The sequence below is a fragment of the Callionymus lyra genome, chromosome 12 (assembly GCF_982586985.1).
Source record: "Callionymus lyra chromosome 12, fCalLyr1.hap1.1, whole genome shotgun sequence".
Lineage (NCBI taxonomy): Eukaryota > Metazoa > Chordata > Actinopteri > Syngnathiformes > Callionymidae > Callionymus > Callionymus lyra.
This window is the reverse complement of record NC_141829.1, coordinates 13237087-13256006: the sequence shown is the minus strand read 5'-3', so window position 1 is coordinate 13256006 and position 18920 is coordinate 13237087. Positions and strand designations below refer to the sequence as shown.

At 36.8% G+C, this 18920-nt stretch overlaps 1 protein-coding gene across 1 annotated transcript; it reads left to right on the top strand.

Annotated features, from left to right (window-relative positions):
- Positions 1-946: 946 nt before the first annotated feature.
- ttc21b (tetratricopeptide repeat domain 21B) lies at positions 947-18312 on the top strand. Its single transcript, XM_087803691.1, has 29 exons — positions 947-1082; positions 1325-1454; positions 1537-1647; positions 1720-1886; positions 1955-2077; positions 2201-2358; positions 3212-3296; positions 3372-3470; positions 3538-3730; positions 3814-3911; positions 4863-5063; positions 5125-5254; positions 5322-5479; positions 6881-7105; positions 7197-7435; positions 8444-8516; positions 9372-9482; positions 9567-9705; positions 11667-11773; positions 12537-12725; positions 13766-13876; positions 13952-14033; positions 14096-14246; positions 14590-14754; positions 15754-15949; positions 16028-16252; positions 16328-16448; positions 17871-17938; positions 18026-18312. The coding sequence occupies exons 1-29, from the start codon at positions 1059-1061 to the stop codon at positions 18101-18103; spliced, it is 3957 nt and encodes a 1318-aa protein (XP_087659817.1). The 5' UTR covers positions 947-1058; the 3' UTR covers positions 18104-18312.
- Positions 18313-18920: the final 608 nt, after the last annotated feature.

The window sequence follows — 18920 nt, the reverse complement described above, 5'->3', positions numbered from 1 at the left end:
TTATGTGCCACAGTCAGCGCTAAATAGTATCTGACAGGACATGGAAAGGCCTCCCTTAGAACAGTCGCTCCCATGCTCCACATGTTTTTCCCACCACTGTGAACATCAGTCCATACAGAGCAGTCAATGCTCGCTGTTACGTCATTGGGTGGAGCCTCTTTTTATTTTCCACATTATGTGTTAAACAATATTAATGTTTACATTAGAGACATTTATTATAATTACTATTCTTTTATTATTATTGTTATTATTATATCTTCTTTTTTGTCATGACCCAATACATAACACTTTTGGGAAATGCAAATGACCCATGACGTTTACATGGGGTTCAGGAGTGCGAGACCAGCAAACGATCATTTCCATGTATTCAAAGTAGGCTAAATTTGATATTCAATGTTTTTCATTGTTTTGGTTAAAATGGTCAAAATTCTAACACGTCACTTTGGTGGCGATTTATTTCATTTTGATCAAACACTTTCTATTATACATGTGTGGTTTTAAATCTGGAAGTTAATTGATTATTTTAAAAAATGGTTACGTTTAACTGTTACTAATGGCGCCATCTATCTGTTATTAAGAGCACAGCAATGACATTTTAGTGACGAACTTCTCTTAAAAAATATATTTTAAATTAGAATAATTCAAGCTTTTTTTTTTAGTGATGCTGTTAATAACAACTACTAAAATTAATCACAGTGCAAAGTGCACAGTCACAATAACAGAAAATAATTATCGGAAGGAAGCAACACTGCCACCGTGAGGATTTTGTGGTGAACAACAACAAGAAAAATAGAAATAGAAATAGAAAAAAAAATACATTTTCAAGGATGTGTCGTTGTATTATTTAAATTCAATACAAATGTTTTATTCCTCAATTCATTTCCGAATTAATAACTCTGAGGTGCCTCGGTTGTTGCTAGGCAACGCAGGAGAGTCCAATATGGCGGCGGTTTAGCAAACGCAGTCGAGTCGCTTTAACACTAAATAACTCAACAATTACGTTAAAAGCTACTCATTCGTTCAAGTCCGAATACGAGTGCAAACATTCGGTACCAAAAATGGAGAACGAAGACTTGACTTTGGTAAGTAAACGTGTTTGAAACGATGGTTTCTACGATCAATGCTAACCTGTTAGCATGCTAATGAAAACAACACAACCATCCCACGTACAAAGTTGACTTAAGCAGCGTGTTAAACTCTTTATAACCACGTTTATATTTAACCATTCATCCATCTGACCGTCACCAATGATATGCACTAACGTCGCTTGTGTCTACAAGGAGTATTTTCAACTTAAAAATCGGTTTTAATCCTTCTTTTATAGGCTTTAATAAGATATTATTGCTATGAAAAATACTACAATCACGCCGTGGACGCTGCTGAAGCTGCTCAGAGGAAGTTCGGACATGACCCCATCTATATTTTCTTCCACGCCTATGGTACTTTAATGCAAGGTCTGTATATCCGAGAAAAAGCCATTAAACTACACAATAATCTGGTTTTAGTCTTTGTACTAATGATTTATTTACACTTAAGATCAAATCCAAGAAGCGATTGCAGAGTTCGACACCATCAGAACCAGTCAAGATGTGTCCCTTTGCACCTTGATGGCCCTTGTATATGCAGAGAAGAAAAAGAACAACCCAGGTGAGATATCTTTTAAAATATATATATATATAATTTTTTTTAGTGATTTAAATCTGTCCTCTGTGTTTACAGACAGGGACGTGATCCAAGAGCTTGACGCCAAAGTCAAAGAGGATAGGAAAAGTGCATCTCCTAAAAGTCTGTACCATGCTGGGATGTTTCTGTGGCTATTAGGTCGTAACGATAAAGCGAGGGAATATACAGAGAGAATGATCAAAATCTCCAACGGCTCACGAGAGGTACGCCGGGGGGGAAATATTCAGGCACATCTGAGCTACTTTTGTATTTGCATGTTTTGTTTATTTAGGGGACGATTTTAAAGGCTTGGATCGACGTCACGTCTGGTAAAGATTCCTATGCCAGGAAAGCTGGGAAATACTTTGATGAGGCAATGAAGGAGGAGGCAGATGTGTTTGCCCTCATGGGGAAGGTATAGAATGTCTTTGACTAATTAAAACCTAAAAAGTTTGATATATGTTTCTTTCTTTTTTTTAATTGAATATGCTTCTTTGTTTGAATCTAGCATCTCTGACTTATGGTTCCTCTGCCACAGGCCCAGTATTATGAATATCATCAGAACTACTCTGGAGCTTTAGAAGTCATTAACCAGGTCATTGCTGGATTCCCTGGATTCCTACCAACACTCATTAAGAAGATGAAACTTCTGCTTCACCTTCAAGACTGGGAGCAAACTGTGGATGCAGCTCATAGGTACCAACAATATAATCACATGGCATAGCTAAAGTTGTGTGTATTTTAAAACCAAACCTGGGAAGGACTTGAACCACAATCAACAAACTCTTAGCTATAAAATGTAAAGTCTATACTGGTAAACTTTCTGCAAGCATCCTAAGAGATGCACACATATTGATAGTCTCACTTCTTTTTATAGCAAGCAGGGATATTAAATGACAAAAAATCATCTGAAAAGCTCAGAAAAACAAGATAGAATTCAACGTAAAAGTCTTCAGTTAACTGAATAGATGTTGGATTCATGGTTTAATGAGTCTGAAATCATCTAAAATCAGACTGATATCTCGTTCTTTAGGTCTCTTTTTAGAGGATGACGACACATATTCTCATTGTTGAGCTGCTGGGATCTGTCTTGAGATAAACTTGTTACGATAAGACACTTTAAATAAGTGATATACGTTGTATACCAGATTGCGGTAAACATTTTGACCCCTCATGCGACTGAGTTCATGACTGTTTGAATCAGAATTATTTTTTATTTGCTGCCTTGCTGTTAACAAAACAAGTTGAAACCTCAGTTGCATGCGTGATATTTCTTATTTGTGTGTCGTCTATAACTTCCAATCAAATCGTTCACAATCACAACTTTATCCTGGTGACACATGCATCTGTTGATCGAACTTGGCGGTGTGAAAGAGACGCGTTGATACGTGCAATATTTCTTCGGCGTCGTCTTCAAACCTTCTAATAAAGTTTGTCTGGGAGGCTGACACACTCCTTCTGCAGCTATTACGTTACCGTGAATCAAGACATCTTAAGTTTATTAAGTGTTGAAGATGGGCCTGCGAGTGTTGACTGTGTCGTATTTCAGGCTTTTACAGAAGGATAAAAATAACCTGGAGGCTCTACAGATGCTTGCTTTGAATTCTCTGTGTCGAGACGGAGATATTTCCGAGGTAAAAGTACATCAACTTTAAATAAGTGGTGCAGAATTGTGCTGACTAGAAAATGTATATTTTATGTTCCGACAGTCAACGAAGCAGCTTTCAAACCTCGTCAGCAGTTTGGAGATACTGGAGCCAAACAACCCAGAGCTCTTCTATCGGATGTCCCTCGCCTTCACCCGTGTTGTAGGTTCTTGCTTTACCTTTAATTTGTAACGAGTCAAAAGTTGAACAACATCATTGTTTCTTCCAGTGCGGACGTAACGAGAAAGTGATCGAGCAGACGGCTCGCATGGTGGAGAGAGCCTTCTCTCTGGCCTCCGGGGACTCGGATTTAGCCACAGAGTTGGGCTACCAGATGGTGCTGCGAGGACGGATCAAGGAAGCTACCAAGTGGTACAAGACCGCCATGACTTTGGACGAGACGAGCGTCGCAGCTTTGACGGGTAACGAGGACCGGGAGAACCTTCCGGTTGCAATTTTTCCCGACTTAGTGGCCCTGTTGTTTCGATACATTTCATTTAACCAGGTAAAATTCGGTGCCAGTTGACGGAGGGTCACCTTGAAGACGCTCAACACCAGTTGGAATTCCTGACGGAAATTCAACAGTCCATCGGAAAATCTGCGGTATGTATGGAAGTATATCATGGCCATCAGAATATTGACTGGTTGAGTTTAACATTTAAAACGTTAAGCATTGAATTTTATTTTGAAAAATGAAATTAATTATCATTATTATTATTTTTAAAGGGCAGGAGTTTTATTTTGAATAGTTGAGTTGTATATAAAGTAATAATGTTTCCAATAAAAATAATTTATTTCAATGTTTTTCATTCGTAGCCTTTTGAATTCAATGCAAAAATGTTGTCCACCAGACAATATAGACTTTAAAAGGCTTAGAATTACCATATATTTCGTTTATATTATTCTTTTTTTTTCTGTTTTTAGAATATCAACTTCTATATTTAAAAAAAAAAAACAATTTAGAATTTAGAGAATATTCTATATTTTTAATTCAATTGTAAAAAATAAAATAAAATCAACCTTTATAAATACAAATGATTGAAATAAAATGATTCCAAAATATAATTAAAAAAAAGTATATAAAATAAAATTATTTTTAATTCAACCATTCAATATTCTGATATACAGTATATGATGTTTATTTACATATTTATTATATCATAATTATATTATATGTATTATATAAAGTAAAACAATGGGTTTTTAACCATTTTTTTTGTTGACCCTCATTGACTAGTATCGAGCAACAATTAGTGAATTAGTCTCTCTTTATTTATGTGAATACACCAGAAATAAAAGACATTTGAAATCACAAGATTCAAGAGCAGCTTTATTCGCCAGAACATATTGGTATAAATACATGGAATTTTCTGTGGTTGTGGACGAGTCCGGTATTAATAATAATAAATACTAATAATACTAATAAACACAGGGAAAAAAACGTCGACAATAATATTGATTCATCATACAGTCTATTGTCAAAAGTATAGAGTGATGGTTCTCAAAATTGTCCGGTTCAAATCGATGAAATTGACTCTGGTTTCCTGCTTCTAGGAGCTCATCTACCTGCGCGCTGTCCTGGCGGTGAAGAGGCGACAGTCCCAGGAGGAAGTCAACAAGCTGCTGAACGAGGCGGTGGAGACTCACTTCTCCACGCTGCAGGGTCTTCCTCTCGGAGTGGAGTATTTCCAGAAACTCAACCCCGAGTTCCTTCTAGAGATCGTCAGAGAGTATCTGGCCCTGTGCCCTGCTAAGGTGGGACTCGCCCTCCGCTGTTTTGTGAAGTCAAATCAATTCACGTTTTCGTCTGCTTCAGCCGCCGGCTCAAGGTCAACCTCCGGCTCCTCAGCTGCAGCATTGCTCCACCTTGTTGGACACCGTGGTCAAGATCATACCGGGTCTCCTTCAAGGAGTCTTCCTTCTAGCCAAAGTCAAATATCTACTCGGTGAGTATGACTCTCTTCTTCTTGCCTTTTTTTCTTGTGATTTTAAATGAGATCTGTGTCGCTTCAGGGGACGTGGATGCTGCTCAGAGCAGCCTGCAGCACTGTCTGGACCGGAGTCCTTCTCACGCTGAATCTCATCTGCTCATGGCTCAGATCCATCTGCTGCAGGGAAACTTCACGCTGAGTTCGCAATCCCTGGAGTTCTGCCTCAGCCACAACTTTGAGGTAGAGTATAGTTTTCAAATACTTTTTTTTATATCATGATACGAACAGCAGATATTGATTTGAACGCGGTTTCAAACTTGCCTGTGTCTTGATATTCTGCGGCAGGAAGATGATTAGGTGATAAAATGTATAACGTTCAATTTTTTAATTTATAAAGCTTTGATTATATAGTTAAAAACAGATTTTTTATTTGAAATAACACATCAAATAAGACAAAAAATGACCTGAAATCACACAAAAAAAATCATCTATAAAACAGTAAACCACACAATATAAATCAAATTTGTCAAAAAAGCTAAAATAAAATGTTGAAATAAACCTATATTTCATTCCAGTCTCCTGAGAAATGACCTCTGTGACCCTGGCCAGTTGAGGTTGAGCTATAGGGTGTCCACCAAAGTTTGACACTAATTCATAGGCCAATAATTTAGGCAATTGTTGTGGAAATAAGTTGCTAATTTTCACAGATACAGATACAAATATTATATTTAGTTAAACTTTTGTTCTGTTTTCAGGTTGAGCCGTGGCCATTCAGTCTAAAACAGATATAATTGTCTTTGAATATATTCACACACACTCACCCAGAACTGTGTCTTAAATTAAACATTTAGAAAAACTTCACCAACTAACCAGAAAAATGTACTTCATGAGGCTTTAAAGAAAACCCAGTGACCTCGAATTCTGGTTTGTTGTATCCTGGCGATACGTCTGCAGCTTGTTTAGACTTTAAAAGCAGATGAAACTTCAAGAATTCTTCGATGACATGCTACAGAAACTTAAAGAAGACGAGTACAAATACACAGTTAAACTATATACTATAAAAGATCAAGACAAGATGTTTCTTGAAGGAGTCAGTAGATCCATCAAAACACAGAGGGAGAGGAAGATCGTTCCAAAGCTTAAAAGCAACAGTCTGAAAGGATTTCTCTCCTCTGGTCCTGAACTGTGTGCGAGGAACCATCAGTAGATTCTGATCCACAGACCTCAGAGCCCGAGCTGGGGTGTAAGTCTGGATCAGGTCACTGATGTAAGGAGGAGCCTGACCTTGAATAGATCTGAAAGTAAGAACCAGAATTTTAAAGTTGATCTTGAAAGAAACTGGCAGCCAGTGAAGAGTTATAAGGATCGGAGAAATGTGAGTTCTTCTACTAGAGCGGGTCAGAATTCTCGTTTTGTGTCAACTGCAGGCGAGACAGCTCCTTGTTGTTTAGACACGAAAATAAACTATTACAATAGTTCAAACATACAATTTTGATTTAATTCTTTAAATGCTATATACAGTTGGAGGTTATTTCAACAGGAACATGATTAGCCTGTGAAATGGTGCAATATATTTTTAGACACCCTGTTTATTAACAGTTAAAAGGAAAAAAATATTATATTTGTCTTTTTTTTTTTTAGATCCGTGAACATCCTCTGTATCACCTGATCAGAGCGCAGGCTAAGAAGAAAATGGGTGAGCTGCCTGAAGCCATTCAGACGCTGCAGATGGCCTTGAGTCTCCCTGGAGTCCGTCGAACAGGATCCTCGTCCAAGTCCAAGAGCAAGAAGATGGAGCTGAGTCCTGCAGATTGTGTGTCGGTATTCCTTGAGCTAGCAGAGGCTTTGTGGCTCAACGGAGAGCAAGTAAGAAATGATGTTATTTCTGCGTTGCGTCGATTCCTGGTATGTATTTTTATATTTATTTATTTTATTATTTTTATTTATTATCTCCAAGCACGAGGCAGCGAAAGTCATGCAAGACACCATAAACGAGTTCTCGGGCACCGGCGAGGAGCTGCGTGTCACCATCGCAAACGCAGACCTGGCTCTGCGGCGTGGAGACGCAGAGTTGGCACTGAGCATGCTCAGAAACATCACGCCGGAGCAGCCCTACTACGTCCAAGCCAAGGAGAAGATGGCCGACATCTATCTGCATCACAGACGAGAGAAACGTCTGTATGCAAGCTGTTACAGGTGAGGAGGGAAAGTTATTTTTGTCAGTGACTATGATATTGAGGTAGCCTAAAAATAAAATTGCTAAATTATAAAAATAACTATAAAAGTATTCGGCAAAACTCAAGCCCAACAGAAACAAACCTTTGATTTCCTAAAAATGCTAAAATGTAGAAAATCTAAAATAAATTTTGCAATTCGAATGAAACATATACTCACAAAAACTCAAAATAAGTATATATGTATATATTATTTTGACAATTTTTTACACTAAAGGTCTCTTCTTTTTTCAGTGAATAAATAATAAACTCAAGTACAAACCAAATGTAACGCATTTTAATGTGGATGCAGTTTAGTTTTAATATCACAAGAGGGCGCTGTTGTTTTTAACATGAGACAATCCCTTGAAGCAACATTTCCCGTTCGTAGATGTTATTGTACAGCTATAATAAAAGGATGTATTTTTAAATATTCAACACATAAAATATTATAAATGTGAGATAAATGTAAAGAAACGTTAGATACAACTGTGACACAAGTCTGTTCTCTCTACACTATTATCCCTTAAATATATTCATTATTCTGCTGTTATGCCCAGGAACAAACAAACAAAAAAGGGCAGGTTGTTGAAATTTTAAAATGTCCTCATGTTACATTTTTAAAAGCAATTGTTGAATGCAGAGATGAACCAACTACTCAAATTTGCACCGCATATAAATAATTGACGTATAAATCTACACTAGTAATAAAGTCAGGAGGAGCCATTCGTCATCAATGTGTCTACTTCAATAACTGGTATCTTGTCATTTTATTTATTTATTAAATTTATTTTTAGTTATTTATCGTTATTTGTTTTGTCATTTCTTAAATCATTTTCCAATTACTATTTTTCAATCTATTTTTGAGGTAATTGAAAACCAGAGTACAACTCTCTATTTTTATCTTTTAAACATTTAAACTATTTATAAAATGCTTAATTCTTAACTCAAAAAAGACTGAGACTTATGTTAAAGGATCTCTGCTCTGCAGGGACATGGTGGAAAAGCTGCCCAGCCCACACACTTACCTCTTACTGGGCGATGCGTACATGAAAATTCAGGAGGTGAGTAAGAGAAGAGATTTAATGTTTACAGATGTGAAATTGCGTATTTACCTAATGCTCTATATTGAGCTTTGCCAGTCAACACATTAGTTTGTAGTGTTGAATTTGTTTAGTTCAATCATTTCTATATTTTAAGGTTGAATTAATCTTTATTGAATTTTTAAAAAGTTAATATATTTAAAGTTAAATATTTTAGAAAAATAACTTTCCCACGTGGAGTCTAATGTTCTAAATCCAATCATTAAAAAATAAATGTTCTATATATGTTTTAGTTTATAGCCTTTAAATCCATTATAAAAATGTTGGTAATATATGTTGATAAATTGACGCCACAGTGCTTCTACGTCGTCACGTGACCGTCTGCGTGTCACATGATTGGCTGAAAGTATCTCGGTACTTTTGGTCTGGTGTCACTATTAAACAAATACTTTTTTATATTTAAAAGTAAAAGGTAACTTGTTAAAAATATTGTTGAAAATGTACTTTTGAATTATTGAATTTAGAATATAAAATTAGAATAATATTATTATTCAACTAAATTATAAAAAAGAATGACAAAGTGAACTGTCAATTTTACAAATTATTGAATAAAATATATTTTTTAAATATCTATGCTTGAAAAAAACTAAATCAACAAAAAATATTTGATATGATACTTTATTTTCCTGTGGTATGAAGTTGCTAATTTGACAATTTATTACTATTATAAGAAGTCAAATACAAAAGATGAATAAAACTGTCTAGTAAATTAAAGTAAACCATGTTCTGGTGTTTATTCGCAGCATGCTGTAAATAGTATCATGATTCAGAGGTTTTAGTAATATTTACAAACCGCCACATGGTGTTTACCCACAGCCCGAGAAAGCCATTGAAGTCTATGAGCAAGCGCTGAAGAAAAACCCCAAAGACGGGGCTTTGGCCAGCAAGATCGGGAAAGCTCTGGTCAAGACTCACAACTACGTCAAGGTTTGCGTTTGCAAAAAACATGGCAAACATTTGCCAAACACAGACGTGACTCCGGGTTGTTGACTCACGGCTGTCGTCATTCAGGCCATTAACTACTACGAAGCCGCGCTGAAGACCGAGCAGCAGAACTTCCTGCGTTACGACATGGCCGAGCTGCTGATGAAGATGAAGCAGTACGAGAGGTGTGAGAAACTCCTGCAGGAGGCTCTTGCCCATGAACCAGGTATAAATAATCCCACTCCCAAATATCCCTTATATACTTAGAAAGAGATTTTTAAACCAGTATCTCAAAAGATACCTATAAAAACATGCAGAATATCCAAGAATAACAGATGATATAACATATTTTCAAATGTTCTTTAAATAGCAATTGTTAATTATTAAACTTTATTTAACTTTTTCAACCATCATTGCAACCATTTAACTCGCATACGTCAAACTCATGGCCCGAGGAGTCACTTTAAGTCGGATTGTTTGCTTTAAATTAAAGTATGTCAATGTTCATATCCTGACCTATAAAGATGAGTTTAAAATACAGTTGGATAATGAGACATGTATTAAACAAAGACTTCTGATAAAGGTAAAGCAGAGGCAGAGATTAATGTTTGTGTTCTGTTCCTTTTTAGAGTTATAGACAAACATGTTAGTCCATTTATATGAAGCCAATGACACTCCGTTGTCTTCATCTTCATCTTCAATTAAATATCACGAGCGCTTCCAGTGTAGACTGAAGACTGTATGCGCTCTGGAAGCGCTCGTGATATTTACCCAGAGTACTTCCCGACTGTATCTCTTATCATTCTTTAAACTTCTACTACAAATGAGCTCAAAATAAAAACTCATTTCTTTTTTTTCTGGGACAATTCTTCTTCTTCAATACAAGATGAACCTTAGAGACGAGTAGTATGGAAGTATTTGGATGTTTTTAAGTGTCTTTTAAGATGAAGATGACTGAGCTGTAGTCGCTACATTAAAATGAACAAACATTTTTGCCTATAACTCTTAAAAGGAACAGATTACTCTGAAAATAATCCCAGCATTTAGTCGACATGAGGGCGAGTAGAAAATGTGTACATTTTGGTTGAACTAATCACTATCTCTATCACTCTAATGACAGTTTGTTAAATATAAAATCTTTTGGTCGTAACCAAGATTGCTATAAGTATAGTGGCCCCTCGTCTGATTGAGGTTAGCACAAGTATGGCTTCTGGGGAGAGTCTGAAGAATGGGGCCGGGACTTTTGAGTCTAAAATGCTGCTTAAAATCATTTTCCAAGATCATCTCCCTTGCTTTTACTTTATACTCCAAATACAACTATTAATTTATCAGTTTTAGTTACTATTAGATAGTATAGGAATACAATAATACAAAATTCCCCTCTGAGTAGGCTGTGCACTTTGCCCCGTGACAAAAAAACTATAAAAACTACAAAAGAGTCAAATCCACCGTTGATAATTTGGACTTTTATCTAAATTTTAAAGTTTGAATGGTGTTTCTACGTGAACGTATGCCAGAGCAGGAGATGTTTGAAATAAACGTAGCAGATTTATGACTTTTCTTACCTGGTCCCATTCATTCCTTGTGGGAAATCTATCGCAGTTTTTCACAACTAATGCAGCAAGAAATGTATAAACTGTTGAGAAAAATAATATCAGTGCGAGTCAAATTGAGCCGGATGTTTTGATGCAAACGGAAGGAGGATAATAATAATGTAAAGTTGATAGTGGGCAAGATTTCAGCAGCTTTATAATAGCTAAATCAACCTATGTTGATATAATTATAAATACATTTTAAGTGTGTTTTAATTCATGAATAATTCAAATCCAAGGGCCTCATATAATTTCTAACAAGTGTTTCTTCATTCAATTCTTCATCATTTGTGAATCCATGAGTGTACAAGTTGGTTGAAAACTATTTGTTCGGACGAGTCGATAAGACTTTGAGTCAAAGCGAAATGACTTCTGACACAAGTCGACACATGTTCACTGTTGTAGACACAATATCAGCTCAGCGCTAATCTTACATCCCTGCTTTTAAATCTAGCAACACCTCGTCGTGTCTCTGCCACCTTGTTTAATGCTCAATATGGTGTGGTGTGACCTAATACTACATGAGTCCAGACTCTCCTTCTTCTTCTTTTCACCTGTGCCTGACGACTGTGTGTTGATCTTCGTTTCCGTCAAGTGAACGAACTGCCGGCTCTGTCGGAGGATTGTCGCTACCTCGTCCTCTTGGCCAAGATCCAAAACAAAGTTGACAAAACAGAAGAAGCCTTGATGTCGTTACAGCGAGTAAGTCGCGATGGTTCCTCAGAATGTATCAGTGCCATCAGAATACATGTTTTACATTTGTATATTGATGGAGTGAATTCATTTTTTAAATACATTCCACAAACAAATGTATTTTTTTTCAAGTTATGCACATTTTAGTTTATATTTAACATTATTTTGAAGATGTTTTTGTTATCTCTCGGGCCTCCGGGTCACCTTGACCCTGAGATAACTCAAGGGTTAAAAGGTTGAAAAAACACTTGTTGACATCCATCATAGACTTGAAGAAGATACACAATAATAGTAAGTAAGCAAGTATTATTGAATTGAAAAGATCATATTTTAAATTGATAGTTTGGCAGTATTATACCATAAACATTTTTATATTGAATTTAAAAGGCTTTAAATGAAAAAATATTACATTTAGAAAATGGATTTTTGGATTTTTGTATTAAGAATATCAAACCATGTGTAAAAAGAAAACAATTAAATTACTTCGTAAATACTTGCAGCCTTTTATTTTCAATATAAAAATGGTATTTTAATACCCACATTTTTATATTACATTTAAACAATTATATTTAAATTATTTTAAAATACTTTTAATAAAGAAATTAATAAATGCACTTAAAAATAAATAATAAGATGCTTAAACAACATATTTATTTTAAAAAAAAAAGTACATTTTAAATGTTAAATTCAATCCATTCAATATTTTGATAGCACTGATATACTCTAATTTTACAAGAAGTTCATTAATATAAGGTCATTCTTGTTACCGCAGGCTCGTGATGTGCAGGCGAAGGCGCTGAAGCGGGTGCAACTGGAGGCGCCCGACGCCATCGCCGCGCAGAAGCAGCTCGCCGCCGAGATCTGTGCGGAGATCGCTAAACACTACGCGAGTCAGAGGGGCTACGAGCGAGCGGTCAAGTTCTACAAAGAGGCTCTTATGTATTGTGAGACGGATCGCAAGGTCAGTGTAGCCCGGATCAAAAAGACCTATGTGCTCCTCGCAGCTGTGCCCGCCCGAGGCCTGGCACCGGCTCCCGCCTCATCCCGACGCTCCATACATCTGCTGATCATTATCTTAAGAGTGTGATTTGTTGTTGCTGTCTATTTTCAAACCCTCTAGGTCACATGGGTCCAATCTCCTGGCTCACGGGCCAAATCTGTACCAGCTAGTCATTCTCTCTGGGTCGCTGGACAGTTTAAATCAAAGTGGACTAATGTTCATGTTATTAGATTAGATTGGATCAGATTCACTTTAGTAATCCCTCTGGAGATCTCCTTCTGGAAATTAGATTTCAAGTACACAGCAGACACAACAAGTTTAATGAAAAACAAGAACAAACTGCAAACAAAAAGAGCAAAGTGCAAAGGGAATAACCCTAATAGCATGAGAAATAAATGAGTCAACCATGAGTAAACAAGAAGACCCAGGAGCAGAAGACGATAATTGTGTTGAAACAATGACAATTGAATCAACTACACAACAATAGAACAGTTTGCCAAAACGTCCAGGAGATGACGACAATGTCCACAGAGTCTTTTCTCAAGCGACATGTCCAAAGAGTCTCTTTCTCACAAAGAAGTCCAAGCAAACTTAAACAGCTGGGTTTCAAAACCGAGGTAGAGATATATATGAAGTATAAAGAGAGAGCTAGTTAAGTTAAAACCAAAAACCCACCACTAAAACTGCAACACAAAGAAACTGTGAGGGAAAAAAGACGTGTTACAACAAACCGGAAGTACAGAGAGTTGCCAGGAATTTCCATGTCGGACTGAGTAACGAGCCGACACCAGTCTGAAGAAAGTCTGGCGTTTAAATAGTTTAAATAGGGCTCGGCTGATTTGACAGGAAAAGAAGAATACTCAAAAATAAAATAACTAAAGAAGATTGTGACATTTTGTCAACAATCATGCAAAGAATTCCCAGACAGTTTGGTAAAGATTTATTTTGTTTGCAACTTAGACGTCTTGAGGATTTTGTCACTTTGTGTAACCGTGCTTTAGGTCATGATGGAGTTGGCGCGACTGTATCTCACACTGGACGAGGTGGATCTTTGCCAGGAGCAGTGCAGCGTTATTTTGAAGAACGACCAGTTCAACGAAGACGCCACTCTGGTTTGTTCCCACCGTTACTCATCAAACATAATCCTGGAGAAATAAGAGTTAATGCTTTTTTTTTGTCTTTCTCAGATGATGGCCGACCTGATGTTCAGGAAGCAAGATTACGAACAAGCCGTGTTTCACTTTCAACAACTTCTGGCGCGCAAACCAGGTGCGAGGAAAAAAATACAGTTTTTGTTCTTGATTGTTGAGCTTCATTTTGATGTTTTTCAGACAACTACCCAACTTTGTCTCGACTCATCGACTTGTTGAGGAGAGCAGGGAAGTTAGAAGAAGTTCCAGGTTTTTTCGAAATGGCGGATAAACACTCGTCCAGGACCAAGCTGGATCCCGGGTTCAACTACTGCAAAGGATTATATCTATGGTTCGTCAATTTCCTTCTTTTCAGCAGGTTTCACTACTGTTTTTTCTGCCATCCCTCTTCACGAATGATCATCCCGACCTCTCCGCCCTGTCTGCACTTTCTTCTTCTCCTCCAGTACGCTGTATTATCAATCCTTTCATCACTGTTTCTCCTCCCTTTTCCCCACTCACACACCTGTATTTTCTACTGAAGTCGTCCACTTTCTTTCGGTTCAAAATCCCTATATCATCAGCAAACATCATGGTCCATGGAGCCTCCTCCTGAACCCTCAATGCTCACATCAAAGACATGAACGAGTGTAAAGATTGAAGAGTATAAATAGCGATTGGAAAATGTGTCACAGGTACACGGGCGAACCCAACAACGCTCTGAGACACTTCAACAAAGCTCGCAAAGACAACGACTGGGGACAAAATGCTGTTTACAACATGATCGAGATCTACCTGAACCCAGACAGCAACACCATGGGAGGAGAGGTGTTCGAGAGTTTGGAGGGAGGTGACATGGGGTAAGTCACTTCTACTAACGAAATACTTTTTTAAATAAGCATAATGGATCCGAGGAGATGTCGATTAAGGATTGTAGTTCTTTTAAATATCATGAATTTGACCTCATGTTAACAAATATAGTATTCTTTTACTATTTTTTTTTAATTATATTTGCCATCCATCCGCAGTCTGAGCAACGATGCCGAGAGCTTTTTTGTGTATTTGCTTTAGTTTTGTTTGAAAGTAACCTTCACTTTCATGTCATGTATTTTCTGAACATTGAGTTAAACCTGGCCAGCAGTTTGAGCGATACATGCTGCATGTCTCCACGCAAATAGAATGTTGTAATCTTCAGAACAACAAAATAAAAAATAAAAAACTGACACAGACCTAGACATTTTTTTTATTTTAATTTAAAAAAGTTTATATGACTCTTGTTTTTGATAATGATTTATTGACAAAATGTCAGATTTAAGCAAAGGGGAGAAAAAAGCATTTTAAATTCCACAAACGAATGTATTTTTTTCAAGTTGTGCACAGTTTAGTTTTTATTTAACATCATTTTTTCATTTTGAGTTGTTTCTTTTAACCTTTTTTTTTGTCTCTCGGGGCCTCTGGGTCACCTTGACCCTGAGATAACTCAAGGGTTAAAAGGTTGAAAAAGTGTAAAACTTGACATCCTTCATAGACTTAACATAAACATTTCCACCTTTTAATATTACTATAATATTTTTCTCGTTTTAACTTCGAGCTTTTATATTTTTCCAGTAATATTATCACATATAAGATCATGTTCATTTCAATCCAAAAATGTAAAATAACCCTGAAAAATGCAAAACACATTCACTTTTAAGGTCAAGCGAGTCACATAAAATCCCTTATTTGTTTGTCAATTTAAGTCACTTCTTATTGTGACGACCGGCTCGTTTTACAGGTGCGTCCCTCTTTAATTGTCAGACGACTGAAGCGAATAAATTCCCTCTTTTCTTTTTCTTTCCTCCTCCTCCTCCTCCGGTCAGGAACTCGACGGAGAAGCACGAGTCGGAACAACACGCCGTGAGAACGGCCGAGAAGTTGCTGAAGGAGTTGAAGCCTCAGACGCCGGGTGGACACTTGCAGCTCAGCATCCTGGAGAACTACTGCCTCTTGGCAACCAAGCAAAAGGCCAACATCGAGAAAGCTCTGGCCGTGTTCACGGAGATCGCGAACAACGAGGTCGGCGCACGTCTGCCGAGGCCACTGTGTGACCCCGGGTAACCAGGATGTTCTTCTTTTTTTTTTCCCGTAATCCAGAAGGACCATGTGCCGGCGCTGTTGGCCACGGCGACCGCCTACATGATGCTCAAACAGACTCCTCGAGCCAGGAACCAGCTCAAGCGAATAGCCAAGATGAACTGGAGCATCGTGGACGCCGACGAGTTCGAGAAGAGCTGGCTGCTGCTGGCAGACATCTACATCAATTCTGGGAAGTTCGACATGGCGGGCGACCTGTTGAAGAGATGCCTGAACCACAACAAGGTGGGTTTTTTTAAATCTTTAAAACCCTGTTTAAACACAGAATGTTCTGAAGAATCCTTTTTTTTCCTCCTGCAGTCCTGCTGTAAGGCGTACGAATATCTGGGCTACATCATGGAGAAGGAACAAGCGTTCCGTGACGCCGCGTTACACTATGAGCTGGCCTGGAAATACGGGAACTGGACTAATCCCACTATTGGTATGTTGTGTATCATATCCTCAACGAAGGGAATTCAAGAGTAACATTATAAACACATCCTGAAATCTCACATCATAGGAAGTAAAAAAAAAAACAAGGAAAACTTCAGATTTAAGTTGTGTATTTTCATGTATTTAAGACTCAATCACACAAGTTGCCAAAATCTTTAAGCAGGCTACGTCCAAAATAATCTACCGTATTTTCCGGAGTACAAGTCGCACCAGCCATAAAATGCATAATAAAGAAGGAAAAAACATATATAAGTCGCACTGGAGGATAAGTCGCATTTTTGGGGGAAATTTATTTGATAAAATCCAACACCAAGAACAGACATGTCATCTTGAAAGGCAATTTAAAATAAAAATAGAATAGAGGCAACAACAGGCTGAATAATTGTACGGTATGTTACGTTACGTGGTATGTTAACATAACATATTAAGAGTTATTCAGATAACTATAGCATAAATAACATGCTAAGAAGTTTACCAAACCATCCGTGTAACTCCAAATAACTTAAATCCAATGAAATCTTCATCCTCTGTGTCACTTTTAAACAACTAACTCCAGAGGTAGAAGATGTGACGCTTCCTCTTCTACGTCGAAATTATCAACACAGGCCTAGAGCGCCCTCTTGCGGTTTAGTGTGAAAATAACATGTGAAATGATATACCGGTAATAATGTGTTAATAACACCCCCGGCCAAACTATGAAAAATCTGCGATTTATAGTCCGGAAAATACTGTATATTTGGCAACAAAAAGAGATTGATTTTGATGTTGTCTTTTTCAAATTCATTTTGTCCAGCATCAGTTTTAACCTTATTGTAAGTCTCTGTATAATCATAGATCATATTTCTTATTTTTAACACTGGCATCCAGCCAATGGTCCGACGGGCCACAAAGAATGACTTGGCAGGCCAAATTTGGCCCCCGGGCCTGTGGTTTGAAATATCCGTCGTATGTAGGAGGAGTCAGTAGCGGCACAAAGACTCGTCTGCAGCTTCTAAACACGAGTCTGTTAGTGGGGAAAGTGTCAAAGGAGGATCACAGATGGGACCAACGACCAAAAATAAAACAAGAAACACATGAAAAAATACAACTCACAATTACGCTGAGTCAGCAGTTTTTTCTCTGGGCTGCTTTCTCAGCAACAAGATGATTCCATATAGAGTTAATTTTCGTTTATATTTTTCAGTAAACCTGACCAAAACGAGCGTCTTGACTTCTGAGATACGTCTTGCATTGAGAGAAAAGCCGGAAATTAAATGAAACTCAGACAATAATAATCATGAATTCTCTATAGATTGTAGCAGGAAGTAAAGAAGCACAACCTTCACAAGCTTCTGTTTTAGTTAATCCTCTAATTTCCGAGGCTAGATGTTCCATTTTATTACTAAAGATCTGTCATCAAACTCATTTTCAGGCTACAAACTCGCTTTTAACTACCTGAAGGCAAAGAGACACGTTGATGCCATCGATGTTTGTCACAAGGTGAGTCCATCTCTTCTTCTTCTTCTTCTTCACGGGATTTAAGATGAGATTAATCATCATCATCATCATCATCATCATCGTCCACAGGTGCTCGCGGCTCATCCCAACTATCCAAGAATGCGAAAAGACATTTTGGACAAAGCTCGGGCGTCTTTAAGATCTTAAAGCTCCAGTGGGGTTTTTATATATATAGGAAGGAGGTTTGTGTTCGATATCGTGATCCAAACTCTGATATGTGTGTGTAGGAAAAAAAAGAAGTGGATGAGTTTGTCACAAACAAAATATATGATAGTATGTAAGAGGAAAGATAGGAAAATATTTATTTAATTAAAACGTAACTGTAATAAAATGTGTTATTTTTAAATAATGAGAATCCACAGAACTGTGTGAAATGCTTTTGTATTCGTTTTTTCTTAATAAATTGATTTTTTTTAAATGCTGTCTCTCATTATTTCCTGTGTTGTGCTGGAATAATTACTTATTTAAACTGTTAAACATGATATTTACATACTTGTTTTTCACGGAGATAATCGATAGTTTACTTTCCATTTTTATACTTAATATACGTTTTAGAATTACGATATATTTAAAAAACTTTACTTGTCATCACTTGTTGTTGAAATTGAATACATTAAAATACATTTCAAAAGAAGTACAAAAGAAGATGATATTTATTAAATATTTAATTTAAAATTAGGTAAATACACCGATTTTTAAATACATTTTAAATTAACTTTACTTACGATCATATATTGTTGGAAATGAATAAATGGTTTACGTTTCAAAGGAAGTACAAACACATGATAATATTTATTAAGGGGTATTTCATTTAGAATTAGAGATAATATATAGATTATTATATATATTTTGAATTAACTTTACTTATTATCGTTTGTTTTTTAAGTGACTAAATTAAAGTACATTTCAAGAGAAGTACAAACACATGATATTATTTATTCAAATGGTATTTCATTTAGAATTA

Coding starts and splice junctions, on each gene's coding strand:
- ttc21b (XM_087803691.1), top strand. CDS start 1,059: ATGGAGAACGAAGACTTGACTTTG. Junction 11,774..12,536: donor CCTTGATGTCGTTACAGCGA/GTAAGTCGCGAT, acceptor TTGTTACCGCAG/GCTCGTGATGTGCAGGCGAA. Junction 14,755..15,753: donor TTGGAGGGAGGTGACATGGG/GTAAGTCACTTC, acceptor TCCTCCGGTCAG/GAACTCGACGGAGAAGCACG.